Source organism: Acanthopagrus latus, chromosome 19 (genome assembly GCF_904848185.1).
Source record: "Acanthopagrus latus isolate v.2019 chromosome 19, fAcaLat1.1, whole genome shotgun sequence".
In the NCBI taxonomy this organism is placed as follows: domain Eukaryota; kingdom Metazoa; phylum Chordata; class Actinopteri; order Spariformes; family Sparidae; genus Acanthopagrus; species Acanthopagrus latus.
The window spans coordinates 14,175,300-14,202,093 of NC_051057.1; the positions used below are offsets into that span (position 1 = coordinate 14,175,300).

The following is a 26,794-nucleotide window of genomic DNA, read 5'->3' on the forward strand; positions in this document are numbered from 1 at the left end:
ATATGGAGCAGATTGCCTCAACAGAGCTGCAACATTTTTGCTGTATTTCCCAGGCTGCATTTCAAACTCCCGGTGAGTCTCAGCTCCCAAGTAGTATGAGTCATGAGAGGAAGGTAATCACAGGCAATGATGTGGACCGCTGCAGGGCAAGCCCCGTTGTGGAGGAATACCCTTGAGAAAGTCCACGCCGTCTGCAAACGACTGCTCATATGGGTCTTGGGATCGCCCTGGCCGCGCAGCCAATCCTGAACATCGGTTTATACGTCGGGGGTGCTTCTGTCCAATGAGCGTTGAGGTAACAATCACTGGCAGGACGCCATTGGTCGATTTTAGACAAGGGCGTTTTTCGCTAGCTCCAACAGCACCATCTCTGGCAGGTGGTGTGTGCTTTAAAACCATACAGTAGGCTAACGTTTAGGACGATAGGTAGGTAGTTATAGGGGAATAGCCACACTTAAGGTGATTCATTTGTCGTTTTTCGGTCGGTATCTTCGCTTTACGTGCCATTACGTGTCCTCTAAAACCACCGGAACCGCAGTGGATGGGATGAACGTCGGGGTTTCCCTCTCTGAGCCAGACACTTTGTGCTCCACGGTCAGCGGTGAATTAGACAACTGCTCCTTCATCATGCAGCTCCGGAGAAAAGACGGGAAGCCCTACATGTTGATTTTTATTTCGTGCGAGTCTGAATGAGAGAAGAAGAAGCAGCAGCTCCCGGCCACGGCTGACGGAGGAGAAGAAGAAGAAAAAGAAAAAGAAGAAGAAGAAGGGGGTCTCACATCCTGGAGCTGCCTCACCTCATCCGCCGGCGTACCAACACACACACACTCACACTCACACTATGATATGTTGATGACATTTTTTGGAAGTGGTCGTGCCTTTTGTTTTCATTTCGGGATATGTGATAGCTGCGGATCCGTGGACGCGACGAAGCGCAAGCGAGCGGACGTTTTTTTCCTGCTGTGAAAATGAGGAAGCGTTTTCATAAAGACCCAGAAAATGGCAAGAAGGTCTCGTCGTCCGTGGGCCCGGATTTGAGTAAAATGAGAAGGAAAGGAGCGAATGCAACAGCAGCATGATTTTTTTCCTCTGTCTCCCCCCTGGCAGGATGACACCAAAGGAGGTGAAGCGGTGGAGGTAGATGAGACGCAGCATCAATGAAGGCGATCTGGACAAGTTTTGAGTCGCTCATAATGAACAGAAATACTTTGCAGCTCGACAGCAGATCGTTTCTACAATATTGAGAGATTTTTTTTAATTTTTTTTTTCGGCTTTGGGAGATTTTTTTTTTCTAACTCACCAGTCATCTATCTTCGCATTATCCTTTCCAACTATACGTTTGATTTTTCTTTCCTTTTTTTTTTCTTTCTTTTTTAAATTTTTGATCCGGATCCAGCCCCTGATTATTCAATGGAAGTATGTTATCAGCTGCCGGTTTTGCCTCTAGACAGGCCGGTTCCCAAGCATGTCCTCAGCCGGAGGGGAGCCATTAGTTTCAGCTCCAGCTCTTCTCTCTTCGGGGCTCCTGATCCGAGACAGCTGTCACAGGTAAATACATTTATTTTATTTTTATTTTTTTTAAATCATGCTCATCTCCGGTTTTTATGACATTTAGTCACAGTGGGTTTGGCTCTTGGGGTTCACACGGTCTTTTGAACGCAGCACCTAAACCAATACATGAATAATCCACAGGAATCTTGCAGGTGGTTGTTGGATATCTAGGCCCTAACACACACACACACACACACACACACACACACACACACACACACACACACACACACACAGTGAACACTCATTTGCACACTCATACAACATGTTCTTATCTATTACACCTTAAACACACACCAAGCAGCCATCTCCTGAAACCACTTTGCATTTGTGCATGTTGCTCACAGATAAAGGCCCTCTTGGCTTACACTTTAGCCAGCCGCTGGCAGCCTGATGCCTGAAGTACACCAGCTCACTCCTGGGACTCGCTACGTTTGTCAGGAGGGAACGTGCCACACTGTTATTTGTGTTAACAGACCCTTGACACATTGACAGAAAGAAACATAAATCATTGAGTCATACTTGAACTTCCTGCTTTCTCAGAGTCTTGAATACTTGAAAATGTGCCTCTGGTGAGCCTGCCTCTATATTTCTCCTCTGCGGTGGAAGACGAAGAAAAAAACCCAGGCCACAACAGCACATCTTCATGTAGTTGGGGGAGGTCATGTTTTGCTTGACTCTCATGTACACAGTGAAACTGGCACAGCAGTACAATACATCTCCAATGCATTAGAGCCAAGCACTGAGTCACCGTTGTGTACTGTATAAGCATGTGTCTCCAATGATGTACTGTCCATTAGGTGCAGTACACTCACTTAACTAGCTGTAACACGTGTGCCTCAGCTCAGAGAAGAGTTGCACATCAAGACATGAGTCAGTGAACTCTTTCCTCACATTTTGGGCCGTCCTCTCTATTGCTTCAGTGGTTTTGCACAAAAACAGCGGGTTTATTGTCATCCCTTTGGGTCACGTTTCCGCTAGTTGGTCATGAACAGTGTCTCTCAACACATTAACTAAGCTTTAAGTCACTGTTTTCACGTTTGTTAGCATCCCCTTCTTCAATGAGCCATCCATTAGTGCTTTGTGCAAGACGCTGCTCCACATAACCACCCATGTGTGTCCGCTTTGAACCTGCAACACCATCACGGCCAGCTCCCTCAAAGACTAATGCGTAGCCGCGGCTATCAAAGGCCCATAATGTCTCTCATCGCCAGTGGTGCCTTTTTTCACAGGGTTGACAGATTTTTTTTTTTTTCATGAAATGTTGGATAAACTGGCTACACAAGACTTTTTGGACCATCCACTTATCTTTCTATCCATATATAATTCTACAAATCCATCATCACTTAGTTAGACTTATAAAACTAATCTCAGGGCCTGTAGCTGTCCAGCGCCTTCCCTGCTGGTTGCTTCTCACACCGCAGCCCCACAGGAGGGTTCCCTGGAGAGGTCCCAAAACCTCAGGAGAAAACCCATCTCAGCACAATGCTTGATTGCTTATGCTCCGCATACAAACACAAGCGTAAAGCTATTGTGTCTCTTGGTAGGATATCAACAGTTGATCTCTCAAGTGGGCCAAAGTTCATTTTCAATTGGCAGGTGTGAGGTGTGTTTGTCATCGTGCTGCTTTGTTGTGAAAAGAGGGGTCATTTGCAGCAAGCAGTGCACTTTGTAGTGCTAAGTGAGTTTCCAGTGAAACAATAATGATCTGCATGTCATATTTGTGGAGACATTGTTGAATTGCATGAGGTTTACAAACCTTTTTTTTTCCTTTCAGCGACAGCGATAGATGCAGTAATTTAACATAAAGACCTGCTGACATAGTCATTTGTCTTTTTTTTTGCTTCTCGCTGAACACTGGCAGAACGGGGCGAACATGCATGTGCGCATACAGCAGTGTCACTCAGCCTTTGTCACAGAGCAATTACACTTCTACAAATATTGTGTTTCGGGCCCTATTTATGACCATAAGGGTGCATTTGTCCTTGGTGGCTGCTGTGTTTTTGTGTGTGGTTCCACAGGCCTGTTGTTTGTGGAAGCAGTTCTGGACGACCATTGCAGAAAGAGGCAGTTAGGCATGTGCCTGGGCTCTGTGGGCAGTGGTTTGGATCGCTGCCAGACTCACAGATGGCCGGAGTCTCAGTCTCTTTTCTTTCTCCGGCTATCTTGTTCCGCTCACTCACAAGCTCCCTCTCTTTCTTTCTCTTTCTCCTTTAAGCCCCCCCCCCCCCCCCTTCCCTCGCAGATGAAGACATTTCCTCTTGTAAACAGAGGACATGTAGGGTTGAAGACACGACACAGTCTCAGAAGAATATGTCACTCTGTGGTCGTGGAATGCTTACAATGGGTGTAAATATGCCAATGAAGAGGCGTTGAAAACAGCAACGGCATTAAATAAATGGGCTCATTCGTCTATTACAACGCCTCTATTGTTTTCATTTTTTATTAGAATGCATGTTGGCTAATTCCTGAAAGTGTCATGGAGGATTATTTGAATTTGCTTGTGCTGTATGTAGTGAGGCACGCTGGTCCCCTTTGGCTTCTCTGGAGTGAGGGGTAAACACTGGACCGAAGTATTGGTTTGGTGCAGGAGTGTGAGCTGAGGAGTCACAAAGAACAAAAGCTCATGTGGTTCTCATTTCAACTGCAAAACACACGTGTATTCGCACATGAAGTTTGACATCGCACGTCTGAGATGATGCGCATTGCAGGACTGAGATTAAGTTTCGATGCCATGTGGCTGGCTGTCAGGATTTGGTACTAGCGACACATTCACACACAGTCACATGGTCGGATGAGGCTGTGCAATTGACACCTTTTTCATAACAGGAAAAAAAAAAACCCCTAGCAGAGATGCAAGAATCAATAAACAGATGCACGGTATTGATGTTGCCTTAGCAGTCACATGGCTTTCAGCAATAATGGGAGGAAAGCGGCTCGGACGGGAAACACCGACCTGCTGCCAGCTCAGTCCATCATATCAGAGTCAGAGATATCAGCATATGTGTCTAGGCCACTGACCCCAGATCGGCTCCTTCTGATTTTTAGATGCGACAGGAGTTGATGATGGGCCTGTGCGTAAAGACGGGAGATAGCGCCGATGATTTCATCCGCACTATGGATGTTTCGGTGCAGGACATGATAAGGCATAAGGGAATACAGACAACAGTGCTTCTTTCTGAGGGAGTTACTCTGTTGATTTTAACTGAAGCGATAAGGCTTTTTTTTGTGCACAGTGCCATCGGATTGACGTAGTTTCAGGATGTGGTAAGAATGCTGAAGGAGCCGCTCAGACTCTGAGCTGGGTGTTTCACAACCTTTCACAAAAACTTTAACTCTCTCCCTGCCAGACCCAGGTTCTCTGCCAAATGTGAATGAGCCGGAGTGAATGGCACTGTTTGTTATCAAGCGAGGATGTGTATTATTTAGTAAATAAACAAACCTTTCGCCCTGTCTTTATTTAAACACACTCTCCTTGTTTCGCTGTCTGCCTCTCTCTGCGTGGGGCCTCTCTTATCACATGACCATTCTGTTTTTGTGCTGCAGTGTTGAGTGCAATCGGCCGTGAGAATGTGGTTCCACACATCAACACAGTAACGGACACAACGTCAGAGGCCAACCGCTCCGGCTGAATGTTAATTATGTTTACTGTAGTCTTTTATACTTATGAGATGAGCCTATACAGGAAGGAAGACTTTATTTACCAGTTGCTAGTTTTTAAACATTACAGAGTTGTCCGCAGGCGCATTGTTTGGCAACTATGGGTTTGTTTGCTCTCCCTCAGAAGGTTAAGACTTCCAAGGGGGTTGGGGGGTATTAAGCTGGCCCCAGAGAAGCAATTAGAGCCTGGGGATGATGTTTAAAAATGAATGAAATTCCTGTGCAGGGGTAGACAGCCTGTGAGAATATGGAGCAAGTCTCCCCCTTCCCCCACCCGTTAACTCTACTTGTTTCATAGAGCGCTGCTTAAAGCACATTTACACAAGGCCCTTTTTAAGCACTGTGTGTAAAGAAGGCTTAAATCATTTTAAGACACTCTCGCCGCCAGTAAAACAAATATTGGTTACAGATATATTACCGCTCGACAAGCATGCTTCTTTTGTTCTTTGGCGACAACACCGCCTCGTCATTCGCTGGCCAAGGCATCGGGCCAGTTCACCCCGGGCCTCCCCTCAAACCAGCAGCCCTCTCTCTCAAAAACTCACTGCAGCTGGAGTGTGTCAGAGTGGACAGTGTTCTCATAAAACTCTCCTACAGCAGGTAGACTCCATCTAGGGCTTTTGTGTATGCAACGGCTGGTGCACAAAAACACACACACACACACACACACACATACTCACTCAATCCAAACCTGTCCGCGTTTATGGCCTAGCACTCAGTTACTGGAATGTGCCGTCCCACACAGTGTAGCGCTGCAAGAGGTCATAACTCAGAAGGAAGCTTTCAGTTTATAAAACTGTGCTGAGTCCAGCAGCTTTTATCTGGAGAATTTACATCTACGTGTGCGCACTGCTTTGTTTCTGAAATGACAGTTTATAGGAATACTGCTGGCTTCCTCATTGCTTGGCCCCAGCTGACTCACTGACTGCAGTTGAGCCTGTCGTCAGCTAAAGACTAGATTTTCTTTTCTTTTTTTTCTTTTTTTTTTTTTTACAGCTAAATGACATAATAAAAGTAGGTTTTAAAGTCTATGCTTGAGACAAGGAAGTATGAGAATGCTGCACTGCGCACTGGACCGTTGAATGCCATTCAAAGGGCGTCAGACTGCAATATCAGCTCAATCACAATGCTATGATGACAAGAGAGCTTGTTTGAAAAAGCTACTGGGCAGCTTTGAATTTGAGTTCTTGCAACTCGGCCAGAGCCTTTTTGGTTTAAACAGACACACACACACATAAACACAAACACATAGACACATAGTACAGTTAGCCTTGACTAAACGTCACCATGACAATAAGGTTCCTGTTACTGGGGACAGAAACCAGTTATTCAGCACACCTTTACTCGCAGATGATCACCAGATTCCAGTAAAGTCACCTGAGTTCGCATTTTTGAACCACTGTGATGCTGTTAGCATGTTTTGAAGTGTAGGAGTCAGAAAATGTCAAACATTGAAGCCTTGGAGTAACACATCCAGTCGAAAGTTTTGACATCACATGACCCCCTGACCTTAGAAACCTGAGTGCTGTAACCTCAGGCAGCGGGACTAAGCTGTGATAAGAAACAGAGCCGTATGTAAACGAGCTCACGTGGAATTGCGGGCAGCACAATGAGCCGACTGTTGCTGACGGTAAACTCGAAACAAAACTGAGTTAACGCTCGCTCTGAACACCTACGGGCTGTAAATCCGACCTGTTTCCATATCCGCTCCAAAATAAAGTAGTAGTTGAAGTTAAACTTGTAGAGCTTCATGGAGATTCACTAGAAAGAACGTAGCCTGCAACCGCTTTAGGACATTGTTAATCGGTTAAATGTAACCTCAGGGCCTGTTTTAGGCAGGCAACACTCAACCCAGAGACCCCTCAGTTACTGTCATTAATGACAAAAAAATTAAATGTTTACATTTAAGAATCCGGAACCATCAGCTGCTCCACATTATACCTTGACTTAACTTTTTCTTACAATTGACCAATCAGTGCCTGTTTAAATTGTTTCAAGAAGTTGGGTGGAATTTTAGGGCTACCCACTTAAAGTTGTGTCCTTAATTAATGATGCACTCGTCTTGAATAGTTGTTAAAGGAGCGACTGTTGCCCTTCCTTGCTCCCTATTGAAGAATCGCCACTAACAAAGCTCTACAAGTGATTTATAGTGACAAGCTATTAATGGATACGCCCAATTTTATTTTGTATAAAAATAAAATCCACCTGTTATTTATTTATTTTTAAAAATCCTTTTGTTATGAAGCTGCAAAATCAGGAAATATTTTCACTGGCAGTAACTGAACACGGCTCCCCAAAAACGCCTGGAAGTGGCGAGCTGAACACAAACTTTTGAAAAACGTCAGTCCCCGTCTCCTGCGACACAACTCTGCATGCTTCAATCTGGTGATGAAAACCCAAATGCCATGGTTTGTAGTGCCAGTGACACAGCTGTCCTACGGTAAATACATGTCTTTTCAGTTTATGGCCCTTATAACTGACAGTGTTGGTAATGAGGCGTACATGCAAATCCAAGCTTCATATATCCCCCAATAAACTCAAAATAATGCCTCGGATGTTGTTATCTGTGTTTGTACAAGCTAGATACCTTCGCTGTGGCACATCAGCGAACAACTGCGATCAGAACTCGTGATATGGGCACTGAACCACCCACATGTCTCCAGTTTGAGGGTTAACATTCAACTTAGTTCTGCTTATTGCCAGCATCTTTAAGTCTAACCACTGTTAGACTGTGACGGATTCATCAAACAATAGAGCTCGCAGTCGATTCATAACAAGTCATGACCTCCTGCAGCTGCTTCATAGCTGAACCTTTCCAGAAGCTATCTGGCTTACAGAAAGCTTTTATTGTCAAGCAGCTGTACAAAATGTTGAGCTCTTTCTGGCTTCTGGCATGAAGGATGCAAATTGAGCTTGTCAGTTTGCTGCGACATTAACTTAACATGCTTAACGTTTTTCGGTTCGGGCTCAATATGTGGAGTAATATTGTCCTGTCGTTGCAACAGGAACGCAAACAACCCTCCTAACCGTCCCAAGTTCTGCTGCGAAGTGATGTAAGATACAGTCAGAAAAACCTTTTTTAGATCAGGCAGGCAGCTTACACTAAAAGATTAACCACTGCCGGACTACATTCCTGTTGTTTCATACGATTAAAATGTATGATAAGCCCGTGCACTGAGGGACAACGTGCAAAGGAGATTTCAATAAACGAATAATGCATCTGTGACATGAAGTCCTTCGACATGCTGCATCTTTCTCTCTCCCCTATTTCCCATTACCTTCAGCTGTGAAGCATAAATGCCAAATAACACAGCACTTTCAAAGGGGCCTGAGTTCATGTTGGACCATGACGGGACCACTATGTTTTTTTTTGTGTGTGTGTGTTGGCACTTGGCATTGTGAGGCGTGGCCGAGGTGTATGTGTTTGTGGGCTGGTCGTTTCAAGGGTAAAACGTGACTTTCCCAACCGTTCGCAGTGGGAATGTGACATTGACAAAGTGTTTGCACTGCCGCCTCCTTCTCACCAACTCACAAGGGAGCACATGCCAGTGTCCTCTTAAGTGCCAACTGGTGGCTGGCCCTGTTTGAGTGTATGAGTTTGTGTGTGTGTGTGTGTGTGTGTGTGTGTGTGTGTGTGTGTTTGCAGCAAGCTCTAGCCAAAAGGTTTGTTTGGGCAAGTGTTGGCAGAGCTGGTCACTCTTCCATTCCCAGCCATGGAGCCAGCATTATACAGTTCCCACGCATGTTACAGCCGATACCAATCCCCTTACACACTCGCATACACACGCACACACACACACACACACACACACACACACACACACACACACACACACACACACACACACACACACACACACACACACACAAAAACATGCACACCCATTCTAGATACACAATCTATAATATTCACACTAACCACTGGTGCTGTGTGTAAACACAGAGGCCTGTTGACACTAAAATACTGCCTTGCAGATTACCCTGCCTGAGTCGAGCTGTTTGCTAGCAGGTAAAATATTAGCTTTAGATCGGCGTCTGTCCTGAGCTTAGAGGACAGACAGTGTCAGGTGTGTGCATGTGTGTGAAGGAGATTTGACAATAATCCTAAGTATATGAAGTAATGAGTGTACAAGCGTGTCCATTTGTGTTTGCAGATGTTTGTGGTGTGGCCAGTTGATGGTTGTCATTAAATGGTCCCAGATCTTAGACAGAGTCCGTCAGTGTCCACCGGCCAGTCGTGCAGGCTGCCTGTGGAATGGGGAAACCCTAGACGAGGGTAGCCCCAGAAGGGAGAGTAGGGCTGGAGGGGGTGGGGATGTGCAGAGTGCACAGAGAGGTGAGCCAACACCTCAGTGTAGCCCGGAGCAGCTGTCAGTCGACAGAGCAAATATGCAGTTACCACAGTCATACCTGCTACAACTACCACTGTGCTCGAGGCTCCGCTGCTGCGCTGGATGGTGCTGCAGACACAAGATGAAACAGACAACTTACCAGTTTGATTTGTTTGGATCTTCACCCATATTTTGGCAAATTGTTCCGAGGTCAACAGAAGCACCCTCAGGCATTGTTCACATGGATTTGGGTATTTTACAAAGCAAACATTCTCGCTCTGTGTATCCGTTTAGACGTGTGTTTGGAAGACATGCTTGGAAGAAGTTTTTGCCTTAATTTGCACGTGCAGCATGCAACAGCAGAGTACTGTGGTGTTTTGTTTTGTTCTTTTTTTCTACATTTGATTATCAACAGAATAAGTTCATAGTTAGGGCAGCTAAGTTTACATCTTAGCCGAGCGGTTTTCTATGGTGTTGATCATTTTATTTAAAAACAAGAACTTGCTATGCTTGCTCAGAACTTTTCTCTGGTGTAATATCATCATAATAATATCGACATGAACTTTGCTGCATACTGGCCGATGTTTTTGCATTCTGATTCGTACAAAGACATTTTGTAAAATGGTAAGTGAGGGGACTCCCCAAGATTTGCAACACATGTGGAAAAAGTCCAAATCAAATGTCCAAATTCAGATTTTGATAATTTTATATTGCACAACAGTTACCAGATCGTCACTAAAGTTGGTGGGCTGACAACTGTAGCTGCTTTTTAGATAAAGTCTGCATGCAGCGTTGAGTTCATTAGATTAATCTTGCAGGGAAGAAAATATAAATTTAGAGATGCTAACTAGAATTTTTTTTTACTCATATCATTCATGTTTTATGAAATACTTGGCTCTTTTGGAACAATATTGATCTGAAGGTTGATGGACCGCAGTTATTGTCCCCGATGTCAGTTCCACTAAAGTCAATTTAAATACAAATTCAAATTCATTCAAATTGCGTCTGCCTGCTGACGTCAGGTTAGAGGAGTCATTTTATCAATATACAGTGTACTACAGTGAACTGTGTCGTTTGAGGCAGACTGATAATGACAAGTCAAAATATCGGAGAGCGTCGTTGGATGGGACCCAAAATAGTTTCTGTGTGCGTGTGCAGACATAACACGTGTGTTTCTCACATGACTGATAGCAGCAGTGAAGTGCCGTATCAGGCTGATGATATGGAGCTGGAACATGTTTATCAGTGTGGCAGTTTGCACTCACTCACACACACACACACACACACACACACACACACACACACACACACACACACACACACACACACACACACACACACACACACACACACACACACACACACACACAGCAGATTAGAACCAACAGTAGACACCACATTGCACAACCCTCCACTTGCTTAAGTCTTTTTATGCGTTTTTTTTTCGGTGTGTGTTTGGAGGAGATGGGGTTGTGATACCACCCACATCACATAACAGCCAGTTACGGTTGGTGGGCTGACCTACTAGATCATCACAATGACATACTTTGTATTGGTATAATAGCAGTTTGTTGATCATGTTTCTTTTTGTTTGTTCAGAGACGGGGGGCGATCTCCTACGACAGCTCCGACCAGACGGCGCTGTACATCCGTATGCTAGGTAAGTGTTTCCCCGCTCTCAGTGCATACAAGCACATGTATTTTCAGTAGAAACACACATACACACACACACACACACACACACACACACACACACACATCTCTGCCTGTGCTCAAATCCATTTCCTTAATACACATTGGCTTAAAAAGCAGTGAGATAGGAAGTGGTTGGATGGACAGAGGGATACAGAGATTATAAAGAGCTGTGGACGCACAAGAGTGCATGTCCACTCAATCCCTGGCCTTTTGGTAATCCCTCAATCAGAATAGATTTGGGTTGTGTGCATCTTTTAATGTTGAGTGTAGGTTGATCACGTTTGTGTCCAGAAATGGACTCATTAGCAGAGTGTGTTTTTGTGTTGCTGTACACGCCTGTGTGTCCATTTGCCCAGTGCTGCCCTCGGTCACCCCACACAGGATAAGCAGTTTAGAAAATGGATGAGAGGATGGAGAGCTTGGAGCTCTGCCAGGCAGATGGAGTCAAATGCATCCAGGAAGCCGCCAGATCAGCCTTGGCTTTCTAATCAATAAGGTTATTGGGGATAATGGAGCGATTAGAGCCTGGATGTACCCCTGACATCGGACTACTGCGCAAAGATGCGCCCTCCGTGCAACTTTTGCCACCCTCAATTCATAAATCGAATGGTGTGACTGGCTGCGAGCAGAAAGGAAGAAACTAGAACTGCTCAGAGTGACATCCTGTCAGTGTCGTTCATAGACATTAGATTGCTCCTGTGAAGCATAGTGAGTAGGCAGGAAGCATTAAACAGCCAGGGCAGTTTAGGGCTTACTGAAAGTCTTTGTTGGAAGCCTGTTTGCTGTAGCTCCACATAGTTCACATAATATTGCTATACTTTGTTTCTCTCCAGCTTTGTAATGCCCGTGAGTCGACTGCTGCCACGTGCGTCCAGTCACAGTAACAGCGATTTATTGAGCTGACTGAAGGAGCTTTAGCTTTTTAATCATTTTACTTGGCTAAGTATGATGGCAATCTCATACGCTACGGGCCTAAAGCATCTGTGTCTGTAGATTTTATATTAAATCGAGTGTGAGGAGAAGCACGTTAATGCAGACTGGTGTTTGCCTGGGCCAGGGTTCAGTCTGCCAAGTTAATGCTGATGTGCTTTCAAATAGCTGGACTCGGAGCTTTCGCCGCATCAGTTATAATGACATGACCTACATCCACCCCAGAGCGCCAGCACTAATGCACCACAGGGGAAACATGGACCCTGTGACTCTCATAACACACTAATCACACACACGCACGCACACACGTGCTGAGCCCTAGCACATGCATCTGCAGATATGACAGATGTATATACATCCAGGCACACACACCCTAACTGCTTAGGAATGCATGAATTGTAGTGTGTTTTGGTCATAATTTACGTTTCTGCACGTGACACACCACCGATACGGTTTCACCCTCCACATTCATACCAACAACTTCACAAGCAGCTTTTCAGAAATACTGTTGAGCATCGTTATGGACTGAATTGTAATTCTTAGTTTCTGGTATTTTGATAGGAGCTTGTGTAGTATTCAAACAGCTGTGTGCAAGTAAGTAACATGCTGGTTGGGGTAAAAACACCTGTGTGATTGCTTTGACTTTAATTCTAATGCACACGCGACACGTTCAGAAGTGCCATGCTGGAAACATACCATTGCACCGTTAAGCACCTTGACGAGTACACTGCCACACAGTCTTGCCGCATATAGAGTGTTGCCTGGACCGACACACCGGCATTTTACTGCATCAGTGTCATAGCACCATCCCGTCACCTCACTGTGCTCTCACTGCTCCTGACTGCAGTCTACAAGCAGGCCGGCTGCCGTATGTTTTGTCCGAGCCTCTCCCTGTTCTTCTGCCTGACTTCTTAAAACAGACAGACTATACTGTAGGTCACACTCAGTGGCTTTGAGTACTAATAGTAGATCAGACTGTCCTGACATGGCATTGCATGCTCAGCTGTTTGATTGACTTGTCTGTCCATTGAATTTTCTCTTTTGGGACGTGGGAGTGTGTGTTTGTGCGTGACTGTGCCCACACATGGATAGGATACGCCAGACTTGGGTCCAATAGTATTTACAAAATCTCTATTGCTTATTTTAGAGTACCAAAATGATGGGTTTTACCACATTTTGACAATAGAGAAGGAAAATCCTGCTTGACTTTCAATGCTTTCATACATTGGATTTCTTAACTATCATAAAAAGCTGAAACGTGACAGTGGGTTTTCCGTCCACAATCCGAGCTTCTGTAAATGCATATCCTGCACTATACAGACAACAAAGAAGTGATCTCCAGGGCGCAACCATTTAGGTCACACATGTGCTGGAAGTTTGCAACAAAACATTTTCACTGGTCACACTACTGCAGCTGAAATTTAGCAGGTGTGATTATGTTCTATAGTATGTAGAGCAAGTGTAAGCATTTTTTTTTTATTAATCTTTCTTTTATAATACCTTAATAACACTTTATGTTCATATCTGTATTTATTTGAGTTTCACAAGCACTAAAGATGTCTTCACTTTTTTGCTTTTTACAGTTCATAGATAAAATGTAAATGTAAATGTATTACTGGACACAGCTAAATTATGTACTGGTGCGACTAACTAAAAAAGTCAGGCGTACCAGTGTGAAAAGTTAATCCAGAGTCCTGATGCCACATATTTAAAAGAAAAAAGACAAAATTATTAATTATTATTTTAATTGCATTCAAGGTCTACAGCTCCCATGAGGCTTTGGAAGCAACCATCTAACTAAAATTCAACTGATTTCTAACAAAATGGTTGAGGATAAAGTTTTGTCTCAAATTTACAAGCTCCTTACTGGAATCTGTTTCAGCTTTTTATGATAAAAAAAACCTTCTACGATGCTAAATATTCTGTTTGCCTCATGGAACTGCGATATGCTGAAATGGAAGACAGGATTTCAGTCGTGTTGGTGGGGTGCAAAAAAAACATCTGTCCACTGACCAAATAGCTAGTGACAGTTTTACCAGCCACTCAATAGATAACTATTGTCTTTTTGACTGGTGAAGTGAAGCAAACCTTCTAGCCACATGCATGCTTTACCAGAAATTTGGCTGGTTTAAACTTTTTTCGTTTTCTTACATTAATACATTGGCGACTCTTCATTGTCCTGTGGTAAAGTCCATTCTTGTGGCACTCGCACAAAATAAATTCCAGTATATAATCGAGAACATTTGTAAATACTTTTCGGCCTAGCACATTCGGACACTTTTCTTTTCAAACCACATGAATCTTGAGGAAATAAGTGCTGATTTCTTCTAGGAGATGTGAGAGTCAGAAGTCAGGTTGGATTTGAACCGGAACGAAGAAGCTCCCACCCGTACCTGTGCATCGACTTCCGAACTCTTCACAGTGAGTATAAATTGCAGCCAATCACCCCGACTTCGCCAGCCTAGCTGATAACGAGAGACATTATCAAACTGTAGCTTCCGAATACAGTTTGTTAACTCGCAGCCAGATTGACAGATGTTTGTGCGGTGCTTTCACAGCGTTTCAAATAACGATAACGACCAACGTGTGTCTAAGTGTACACCTTGTGAAAGGATTGTTTTTATCAAAGCTTTGTGAATAGGCGTGTGAGAAAATAGCAGTTTTCCCACTCAGTGAAATCTACTTTGAAAACTCAAATGGTTACAAAGAGGTCGTGTGTGTGTGTGTGTGTGTGTGTGTGTGTGTGTGTGTGTGTGTGTGTGTGTGTGTGTGTGTGTGTGTGTGTGTGTGTGTGTGTGTGTGTGTGTGTGTGTGTGTGTGTGTGTGTGCATGTCAGTGTGTGTGTTGACATCTTGACCCAAAAGTAATCCGTCCTCATGCTGACGTGTTTCCGGATTGCAGTCACGGTTTATTCAGACACAGTGCTTCTGTGCATGTGTGTGTGTGTGTATGTGTGTGTGTGTGTGTGTGTGTGTGTGTGTGTGTTTAGATGTGAGTGTGAGGGAGAGAGAGAGAGAGAGAGACCACTGACAAAGCATGTCTGCTGTGTGATCCCAGACGAAAGGCTTACGAGTGGGCGGCTGTGTCAGCAGCGACTGTTTGTATATCTCTGTGTTGGTGTCAGATCCCCACCGAGTTTGTGCAGCCAAAATGATTCTCTGAGCCTAATGAGCTTGTGAAGTGAAACATAAACCAAAAAGCATTGTTACATATTTTAAATGTTAAATCTTTTGTCAATTTGTGTGTGTGTGCGCAGCGCGGCTGGGCTGTGGGTCCACGTCGGCGAGCTCTGCCCCGGAGAGGAGGGTCCACAGACTGCTCAGCTTCCAGAGGTACCTGCACTCATCCCGTCTGCTGCGAGGAGTCCCCCAGCAGATCCCCCTCCACATCCTGGATGAAGACTACACTGGACAGGCCAGAGTATGACACACTCCTTTTTATATAATGATACCATCATAGCACATGATTTGCTTTGTTCAGACGTCTCATCCCTAATCCCGTGCTTCTTTTTTTTTCCTCTCTCACAGTGCATGCTGGAAAAAGTCGGGAACTGGAACTTTGACATTTTCCTCTTCGATAGGTTGACAAACGGTAGGTCAAATATGATGAAAGAAGTTGAATTAAAAGTCGTGATGACAGAAGTGATTCAGTGCTGACAGGGGTATCCAGTTTTAAACCAGCCTTGGACTGAATGTGTTACCAATGGTGCCATCTATTGGATGCTGGCCGACACGGAGGATTTACTGTATCATGATTACCTCTATTATAAATCACTGAATTTTATTTTGAAAAAGAGAAAACAGATCAGAGAATCCTGCTGTCTTTGGTTTGTTTTGTTGTCATTTGCTTTTGGGAGAGTACACAACAATATATTAGCAATTTTTCCAATGCAGTGATCTAACCATTGTTCAATAGACTCTAAACCCAGGCTAACAACTATCCAGTGTCATCATCAGGTAAAGGGTACTGTCGCCATTCATTCACAAGTCACAAGTATTTGTTGGCTCCACCTCCAATCAGCACTGATGGAAACACAAAGATGGACATGCACATTTTCACCCCTTTTCCTGCACTTGAATAATAGTTAATCACCTATTTTTTTTAGCGGGTTTGCCCATTTTTAAAAAACCTGCTGTGCTGGTGTAAAATTGTATAGTAGATCCTCCTGCAACCAACAGTAGCCTTGGTACAACAGACTGGAAAGGGGCTCCAGACACAAGATATGTTGTATTATGAATAAGGGGCATGAGTCAGACCAAACATGAGCAGAACGAAGTATGTTCTTGGTTATTATATGTTTGGCCACGCATCTGTCTTGATATATACTGTGTAACTCAATAGCAGGAGATAGAGAAATGGATGGGAAGAGATAACGGCTGCAGTGCCAGAGTGCTTTGGGAGCAGATAAAAGGATGAAAATCACATAAAGAAGTAGTTACGGGAAATGAGGAAGGTTAGGAAAAAAAAAAACCTACAATGATAGTCAGTAGAGCGCCCGACAGTCCCAAGCCACCTAAATACTCCTGATGGTTTTTTTTTTTCATCAAGATCATTTAATTGTTCTCTGACAAATTAACAAAAATGCAAATAAATGCAAGGTAAACGAAACTGAGAAAAACATTCCTGGATCTGCACCAAGATGAATGGGGGGCTGTTCTGGGCTGGGACCCATCCGCAATCCACGTTTTAATGAAATCCGTTCAGTAGTTTTTGTGTGATCCTGCTAACAAACCAACCAACAAAAACAGACGGGTGAAAACATTACTGTCTTAGCAAATAGATGGATGATGTTTTACATTGTGACAGCAGTTCCTCTTGTTTAATACATCTGAAAAGAGATACACAAACCAGACAAACGCTAACTCTGCTTGTCTTCTTGTTCAGGAAACAGCCTGATCACTCTGACCTTCCACCTGCTGAACCAGTATGGCCTGGTGGAGCTCTACCAGCTGGACATGGTCAAACTCTGGAGGTTCCTGGTCATGGTCCAGGAGGACTACCACAGCGACAACCCCTACCACAACGCAGTCCACGCTGCAGATGTCACACAGGCCATGTACTGCTACATGCGGGAACCCATGGTGAGAAATGCAAACAAGACATTTTGGTTCCTTTTGGCTCGGGAAACTTCCTTTAACCCTTTCTTTCTTATCCTGGAAAAGCATCATTTGAGCGGTATTTGTGTTGTAAAAATCACGCATCATAATTTATGTGCTCGTTGTGACTGCAGCTCGCCAAGTCTCTGACCTCCCGTGACATCCTGCTGGGACTCCTAGCGGCCGCCACACACGACCTGGACCATCCAGGGGTCAACCAGCCTTTCCTCATCAAGACTGACCACTATCTAGCTACACTCTATAGGGTAAAACCACAAAATGGTCACTCTTTAGCCTGAAAGTACAGTAGGGGATGAAATCATATGATTTATTAAATGAAATCTTCCGTGCACACTTTTCAACATGCAGAATACCTCAGTTCTGGAAAACCACCACTGGAAGTCGGCAGTGGGCCTGCTGAGAGAGACTGGGCTGTTCTCCCATCTGCCTGCTGAAGACAGGTCGGCCTGACACGGCACTGATGCTGAGTGCACCAGGAAAACCATATTAGAAAGCTTCTGTTGAAAGATAATACATGTTTCAAAACACATATCTGCTCAGTTTTACAGAGGAAATGATACTGGATACCACAGTTGGTGCTTAATAGTCTGATCATTTTGTCTTTCTGACCCTTCAGCCTGAACATGGAGAGGGAGTTAGGCTCTTTAATCCTGGCCACGGACATCAGCAGACAGAACGATTACCTGTCCAAGTTTCGCCTGCACCTGGACCAGGAGAACCTGTGCCTGAGCAACGCCAGCCACCGTCACTTTCTCCTGCAGGTCGGTGTCCTCCTCGGTCACCACACACAACTCCTGCATCTCAGGAAGAACTGTGAGCTCTTATTTTGTTTTTGTTTTTTCTGCCCACCATGTACAGATGGCTCTGAAGTGTGCGGACATCTGCAACCCCTGCAGACCCTGGGAGCTGAGCAAACAGTGGAGCGAGAAAGTGACCAAGGAGTTCTTCCAACAAGGTTTTCTTTTTATCCTGTTGCCAGCTCTTATATTGTCATTACTAACCGTTAATTCCTTTGTTATTCAGTGTGTTTATTCTCTATTATCAATCAGTTCTATAATATTAGAACATACAATGCCATATAATACCTTATATATGAATAACATTTTGTCATGCTCTTCTAGGAGACATTGAGAAGAAGCACAAACTTGAAGTCAGCCCACTTTGTGACAGAGTGGCTAACACAGTTGGCAACATTCAAATAGGCAAGTATCTGTGTTGTTTGTTTGTTGTATTCAGATTCAGTCACATATAGCTTGTTTTTACATTGGTAAGAGTTTTGAGGTACTTGTACTTTTTTTTAACAAGTAACAAATCATTTTTATACGATGGTATTGATACTTTTACTTCAGTACAAGAATATTTCATCTTTAGCCCTGGTGTTCATCTGCCACCTCGTCTCCCCCTCCAGGCTTCATGACGTACGTGGCCGAGCCGCTGTTTGCAGAGTGGGCCCGTTTCTCTGACACACGTCTGTCCCAGACCATGCTTGGCCACATGGGGCTGAACAAGGCCAGCTGGAGTGGCCTACAGCAGGAACAAACCTCCGTCTCCGAGGAGGTGGAGCCCAGCACGGCCGGCACCGACGTAGAAGACGCTGCCGCCCAAAAAGACGGCAACACAGGAGGAACCAGCTCCAAAGAAATACCTCAGGGAAGCAGAGAATCCTGACACTCCTCGTGTGCCCTTTCACCTCAACCTCCTGACCCCTGACCCTCCCGGCCTCGGGCCTCACCACACACTGGGGGCCGGGTGGGGCATGTTATGGCCTGCAGCCCCCCTGCCGCTGCCCCACCTGATCCTAACAACTTGTTTATGTTTTGTTGCTTTTGCCTCCCATCTTGATAAACCACTGATTTTATTTAATTTATTTAATTTTTAATTCCTCTTTTGGCATAGAGCAATACATAGATACCTCATTTGGCTACTGCTGTATTTTTCTTTTATTTGCTTTATTTTATTTATTTGTCCACTGTAGTTTTGGCATTACTGACTGAACACACCACTTTCTGTGTTGGTGAACCTTAAGGGGAAAGCAGTATACGAACTGAAGAAGACATTTTTTTTTTCCTGGTATTTTGAAGTGCCATTTGAAAACAAAGATTTGAAGAATGATCCGAACTGCATTGACTGAGACAACTTGAGTATTCAGACATGACACCCTTCTAAGACTTAAAGCCGTGTTGCATTCGTATTGAAGATTCTTCCTCATGTAAAAAAAAAAAACAAAAAAAAAAAACAGAAATAACAAGAAAAAAAAAATGTGACAAGCCCAGTCCTTTTGCTGCCTCTACGAAGACTGTTTACGCATCTCCTTGTTTTGTTGTTTCTATCCCTTGAACTGAAGTGAATCACGTCAGCTCCACGGTTTGCCTTCGAAGCACAGATGTGAAGAACCACTCGTTTTGAACTGTCATCCCACTGTTGAAGCCATGAGCAGAACCTTATTCAAACACACCAGATGCCATAAGTAACTCCACCTGTGCTACAATGTGTTCTTGCACTCCCAAATAACGATTGGTTTTGGATTGTGCAGCTTTCGTCTCCGTGACACCTCGGAGAGACCCCTGCGAAAGGTATTGTAGAAAATTAGCCCTTTCCTGATGATGTTTCCGACTGTTCCAGTGCTGGTTGAACTTCCCTCCCAGACTGGAGATCAGTTACTCACTGCACATGCATCTCACCTGGAACTCCACTCCACGCAACTCGACTCGCTCAGGGGTTTTGCCAGTCTCTTTTCAAGAGGGAGAGGGGGAGGAAGGTGACTGCAGGCGATGCAAGGTTGTTGGTTTGTTTTTGTTTTGTTTTCCTGTCTAGGATCTACTGAAGGAGACTCTCCCTCTCCGCAGATTGTCTCTCTCAGCCACATGCAACCTAAAGGACTGCTCGATTGATGCCTTATAACTATGCACAAACTATGCTAAGTGACCAAACCAGCTCCTGTTCCCATCAAGTGCATGGTGTGCTTGTCTTTGAATGCACTGTCCGATCCCTTTGCCTTTTTGTTGTGAGGAACAACTCCAGCTGTCCTTTCCTTCTTTTTTTTTTTTTTTTTTTGTATGGAAACAAAAATGGCCGAGTGACTTTGAACATTCCATTTCTTTGTGTTTGGTTTGTCTACTTTGATTCTGTACAGTGGCACAAATTGTGTTTTGTGTTTAAACATTTTGAAAGATAACAGGTGCTTTTCTTACTTTAGCTGATTTGTATTTTGCTGTAAGTGCTGTAAGACTGTTGATAAAACTGTTTACAATTTGTTGCGACAGCCATTTTTGGGAAGACTTAAGTGTCGAGCCAGATTTTGTAAAGGCTTTGCTGTATTGACCTTTTTGATACATGCCTGTTGCAGTTACAATTTGAATAATAAAACCTGTTGTTGACAAATGTTTCTTTGACTTGCACACAGTTAAGTAAGCCTTTTATTAATCTTAGTAGGGCAACTTTTCCCTTGCCTTTGACTTGTCCTAACTACTTAGAAGCAATACAAAATGAAGAAGGGTCCCCACACATTTATTTTTTTCCCCCAGGCTCAGTTTTCTCAACTTCCAGGACCCAACATGGAACTTTTGAAACACAAATCAAGGTTAAAGCTGCTACAAGTGACTTCCATTCTTTGGTTGAGTGTGTTGCCATGCCTGTGGACTACTGTTGTAACAATACTTACATCTCTTACTTTGACACAATACCTTGAAAAATATTGATATTCCATTTTTAGTAAAAGACAAATATAACCAAGGTTGATGATGGCAGAAAGAACTTTTCATAACCAGTTAAATGTGTATTTTCTGGAGGCTGTTTGCACATGAAACTAGAAAAATTCTATTTCTTACGGAAAATACAGTATGAATGCTTATAGCTGATGTAATTGTAAAACAAAACAACAAAAAACTGCTGAATATGCTGGAAAATAATTGCCCGAAATTGCATGAATCTACACTGCTGAAAAACCCTCATGTAGTATCAGTAGAAGAAAGAGTAGTAGGTGAAGTAGTAGTGATAATGTAGAAGTCGAACGGTTTGTAAGAGGGGAATCCTTTGAAAAACGTATGGAATACAGAATACTAATAAACTGGAAGAGCAGCGTTGAATCAGCATCCATACTAATGATAAACAGATTACTTGATTTTGTGCAAGAAATTAAGAAAAAAAAAGGTCTAATGACTTCAAGCTACCAGGAGTCATTGTCCCTCTGGGTTAATGGACATGACAGCCATGAAAAGTCAGTTCAGACTTTTAAAATATCAAATGTATATAGGCTGTACTGGTAACTATCAGAAAAATATCAACAGGAAAATCCCTGCAGATGGTTTACAAGCATGCTTTAAATGTCATAACAGTGGAAACAAAATCACATTCATTCATTTTCTTGGATATTTATTATCTGTTATTTATTACGAACTGATTTTTATCATCATATGATGTCTTACACAAACTCCACAACAGTAAAGAAATGTTCTCATGGTTGCTCCACTCTGAGTCTGTATCTTGTCTTTGTGCCTCTGTGAGGTCAGACCTGGAGGAGCAGCACAGAAACTTGTGGTCTGCATGTGATGTCACATCAGCGAGGACCCGGCTCCACCTGCTGACACCACGAGGAGATGACAAGCACCTGCAGATGCCTTGTTGAGGGAGGATCCAGCTACACCCATCCAGTCACAGTATTGTGCTCAGCTTGTTGTGCTCGAAGTTTCACACAATTGACCTTAACTTACTTTGGAAACTATGTACATTTTTCTATTTAAGCTGACAAGTGACATCAATCCTTACTTGGTAACACACACCACCGGAGTACTTTCTCTCTGTAGGGTTGTCTGGGTAATACTGACTTTATTCTTGCCAATTTACTCAATAAGTAAGAGGAAACTGGACTGTAAATGGAAGACTTGTCTGGTTTGCAGGGTACTACCAGGATATTACTATATAACTTATATTACTCACTTTTCTCAGTCAACACAAACTTTACTGAGTAAAAAGCTGAAAATGTCCTGAAGAAGTACTCTGAAACTGTATTGTGCAAAAGAAAATTGCTTTTGATGTAAGAACCTAAGTTCATAATACAGTTTTTTTTTCTTAAATTGAACAATGGAACAACATGTACCAACAAAACTGTTGTTACCAGGTGTATATATATATATATATATATATATATATATATATATATATATATATATATATATAATTAATAAAAAGTAATCGAAATAAAATGTTTATATAAATGCACATGATTTATTTTCACTTGAATCAGCTTGAGTATACATTTTAAAAATACAGACATTTTTTTTTCTTTTTTCAATTTTGATTATTTTATTTTTAATAATTGTTATATTGGATTGCATTTATTTTCTATGTGGGGGGAAACGGGATGTTTCTCACAGTGGTGATTTTGCTCTTGTTTGCCGGAGCAGTTTTGCTGTCAGGGAATAGTTATGTCAAAAAAGCCACTATGAGAAAGGTCCATAAAAGGCATTCACCTTGAAGGAAAGAGGTGGGATGAAAGTTGAGATGGTTTGTAAACGGCGGGTTTGGTTCCTTCAAGATGAATGCAGCAAGCTTCAAGAATTTAAAGAAGCGAGGGGAGGTGAAAAAGAGAGAGATAGTGATTTAGTCATCGCCGCTGCCCACGATGCATTGCCTCCATGGCCTGGTTAGCAATTTTTTTAATAATACAAAATGTATCATTGGGGGAACTGAAGCAACTCAGAGGAAACCCTACTAACCAAGGGAGTCAAGAAACTACACAGAGTAAGGATCAAGGCTGGGAATCCAACCCTGATCATCACTGTGAGAAAGGTCTGTTGAAGAAGTTCATCTTGAAGGAAAGAAGTTCTCAATTTTTTGACCACAGCTGCCCCTCCACTCTGACCTACTACAAGTCGGTGGGATGACAGTTGTGATGGTTTGTAAACCTTTTGTTTCCTTCAAGATGAATGCAGCACGTTTTGAGATTTCAAAGACGCAAGCAGAGGTGAAAAAGAGGAAGATTGTAATTTAGTCATCGCCGCTGCCCACGATGCATTGCCTCCATGGCCTGGTTAGCAATTTTTTTTTAATAATACAAATGTATCATTGGGGGAACCGAAGCAACTCGGAGGAAACCCTACTAACCAAGGGAGTCAAGAAACTACACAGAGTAAAGATCTAGGCTGGGAATCCAACCTTGACCATCACTGTGAGAAAGGTCCGTTGAAGCCGCTCATCTTGAAGGAAAGAAGTTCTCTAGTTCCACAGCTAATTTCCACTTCATCTGACCTACTGCAGGTCAGGTGAGATGGAAGGTGTGATCATTTGTGAACCTGTTTCCTTCGAGATGATCGCTGCAAGCATCGCTGCGGGGGAGGTGAAAAAGTCGGAGATGGTTATCTAGTCATCACTACAGTCAGAGAAACAGCACCTAAAGGGTTTGGTTAGAGCTTTACCCACCCTTATGAAGAACCTGGTAAAAGCAGACCTTTTCGGTCTGTAGAGGTCATCCAGGTGGGTTTTCAGACACTTAATCACAGCTCTATCAAAAGCTGGATTGTTCTCTGCCATTGAAGCCTCCAGTATCATTTTACAAGAGCCAAACTCCTTCTTAAGGTCCTTGATCACCGCCATGTTGATTTTTGTCATGTTGTTCCTAGTTTTTCTGACATCAGAGTCGCTGATGTTGATGTTCTCCCGTGCTACTTCTGAGAGGCGCTCGATGATGGTTTCAATGTCCTTTGCCTGACTGGACTTTCTGACTTGCCTAGGGGCCTCAGTCATGACGAGTCTCATGAGTAGAGCCGTGATGATGTTGTTGGTTGTCCTCTCTGATACACGAGATGAGCAGTGGGCTGCCAGCGGTGAGAGTCCGGTAACTGATTTCAATGAATCATCGCCGAGTCGTGAGTCTAGAGTCGAACAACTGGTTGCTCTACTCTGGCTGTCTTTCACTGAATCGTCACTGCATAGTGTGACTGGAGCTGAACGACTGGGTGTTCTAGTCTGGCTGTCGCAGGCTTCAAGGGTCTCCGGCACAGCGTCCTTTGGTGGGGTCACTGTTTCTTCGATTAGGTCTCTGATGTCACCTAGTGCACCGGACACTTTCTCACTGTGACTTGTCCTGTTTGATTGCTCCTTCTCCACCCAGTGACACATCTGCTGCAGGAACTTTCCCACTGAGTCCTCTATGATGACATGCCTACTTTGAAGAGAAGGGTAGAACAGAGTAGGGCTCACCCTCTCCCCAAGACGAACGATGATAGGGTCAGAGACGCTTCTTCTCAGCGGGTTTGAGGGAATTTGATCTATGCCGACAACCGCGACATGACCATAAATCTTGTCAGTCAAGTCTTTTGAAAGCTGCTTAGCCAGGCTTCTCAGGCTTTCCTTGGCCTGTGGTTTAGATTTCTCTGGCTGGGTGGAGATATCAAACAAGGTCTCGACAGTACTTTTGATCGAATCAAACTCTATAGAAGAGGGCAGCTTCTCTTGTAAACTGATTAATGGCACCATGCCAGTCTGAATGCCGGCCTCTGATTTCGGTCTTGGAGACCCTGAATCGGCTCCTGGCAAATCAGAACTTTCATCTGAGGCCACTTTTTGCGTCGGCTGAGAGGACCCTGAATCCTGGCTGAGAGGCACGCCAAAGGCAAGGTCTTCTTTCTCAAGAGACATTTTCAGCTCTGACTCCATTTTCTGAAATTGTTTCTTTGAAAACTTAAGAAATCTGCATTTGCGCTCCTCTGGGCTTTCATCTGAGGTGTCCTTTGAAAGTGTGGCCCGGCAGGCAAAAAACTCTTTCACTTTATTAAGTATTAATCTCAAATTGAAATGATGTTTGGATGAGCTACTCTTCTTGTCACTATCATCATCTCTGTCAGAATAATGAAGATCATTACTTACAATGCGGACAATCTCAAATGCTGCATCACAAGCATCCAAAGAGGGGCTGGGACCCTGGGAGACAGAGCTAACCTGCTCAGTGGACCACTTGTCAAGGATTTCAGCCACAGCTTGAGTCACTGAGAGGAGAGAGACCTTTGATTTCATACTCAGAGGCGATTCACATTTCACTGAGGGAACGGAGGTCTTAGACGTCCTGCTCTGAGATGATTTAGACCTCGCTGATGGAACTGAGGTCTTAGATGTCCTGCTCTGAGATGATTCACGCCTCGCTGAGGGAACTGAGGTCTTAGACGTCCTGCTCTGAGATGATTCACGCCTTGCTGAGGGAACTGAGGTCTTAGACGTCCTGCTCTGAGATGATTCACACGTCGCTAAGGGAACTGAGATCTTAGACGTCCTGCTCTGAGATGATTCACACATCGCTGAGGGAACTGAGATCTTAGATATCCTGCTCTGAGACGATTCACATCTCGCCGAGGGAACAGAGACCTTGGATGTCATGGTCCCAGAAGATTCACATTGCTCTGAGAGAACAGAAATCTTGGATTTCATCCTCTGAGACGATTTCATCTCTGATTCCAGGGTCAGTGTTTCAGATTCAGGAGTGTTTGAGCGCAAACAGCGCATGCAGCTGGATGTCATCTTATTCATAAATCTTCTCAGACATTCGATAACATGAGTCACCATTTGATAGAGGGACGTGCCGCAGCACATGGTGCCAGAGATGAAAATGGAAGAGCTTTCTGGTATAGTCGGGCTGTTGATGGCCAGAGATACAGCAGTGGCAACCTTACGTGAAACTTCCTCCTCGACCAGCTCCGTCAGCTTGTCTACACTCTCACTTTTTTCCGGTGAGACGTGAAGAACCTCAGCAAAACTGTCAATGAGGGACTCGCCCAGCTGTGTGTTGACGTATTCCAAAGCTGTATTTATCTCATCCTGGGAAGTATTAGTCCGCAGACGCTCCTGAAACATTGGTAAAACTATGCTCAAAGCCGACGAAGCGATCGTCTGTATGATTTCACACAGCATATCAGTCAGTATCAATTCGACTTCTGGCTCACAAATCCCAGAAGCTAACAGGCTCCACTGTATTTCAGAGATTTGATCAAAGTGTTTGTTCACAATGGGCTTCACAGCTCCTGGTTTGATAGTGATGGTGGTATCCATCGGAGATCCGCACTGCTCCACTGAAGACATGTCTATTTCTTTCCTCAAGTTGGTTTGAAACTCGCTGAAAGTTGTTGGGTGCTGTTCGTAGTAAATAGCTATTAGCTCTAGCTCTTGTGCTGGGTCTGGTCTAGTCTGATCAGTACCTATCGCAAGTATAAACTAAAAGTCGTTTATATCCAGGATTGCAAACCTGCTGTAATCTTTTTTGGACATTCTATGACGTCACAATTAGCTTTCAAGCAATGTGCGTGCGTCATTTAGAACGAACATCAAAGCGCCCATCGAACACTCGCGCGCGCGCGCGCGCACACACACACACACACACACACACACACACTCGCTGTCACGCACGAACAAACGCACAAGTTATGGCGGAAGTGACGCTGCAGTAATACGTAGGTAAATCGTAACTAGTTGCAGATTATTTTCCACTCACACTGAATGTTGTGGGGTAATTAATTCATAAGTATA

General features: G+C 43.8%; 1 protein-coding gene across 6 annotated transcripts in view; it reads left to right on the top strand.

Annotated features, from left to right (window-relative positions):
- pde7a (phosphodiesterase 7A) overlaps positions 1–20,669 on the top strand; it is a 29,417-nt gene extending 8,748 nt beyond the window's left edge. Inside the window, exons 1-12 of one of the 6 annotated variants that reach the window (XM_037078652.1) lie at positions 332–1,548; positions 11,142–11,202; positions 14,499–14,588; positions 15,424–15,587; positions 15,695–15,758; positions 17,052–17,248; positions 17,398–17,529; positions 17,633–17,724; positions 17,901–18,045; positions 18,143–18,239; positions 18,406–18,486; positions 18,693–20,669. In XM_037078652.1, the coding sequence (XP_036934547.1) occupies positions 1,411–1,548; positions 11,142–11,202; positions 14,499–14,588; positions 15,424–15,587; positions 15,695–15,758; positions 17,052–17,248; positions 17,398–17,529; positions 17,633–17,724; positions 17,901–18,045; positions 18,143–18,239; positions 18,406–18,486; positions 18,693–18,952 (1,521 nt within the window). In that variant the 5' untranslated portion in view covers positions 332–1,410 and the 3' untranslated portion in view covers positions 18,953–20,669. Of the gene's footprint in view, positions 1–331; positions 1,549–11,008; positions 11,050–11,141; positions 11,203–14,498; positions 14,589–15,423; positions 15,588–15,694; positions 15,759–17,051; positions 17,249–17,397; positions 17,530–17,632; positions 17,725–17,900; positions 18,046–18,142; positions 18,240–18,405; positions 18,487–18,692 lie in introns of those variants that run through there. The other 5 variants (XM_037078653.1, XM_037078657.1, XM_037078658.1 and 2 more) reach the window with 5 other exon arrangements.
- The last annotated feature ends 6,125 nt before the right edge of the window (positions 20,670–26,794 follow it).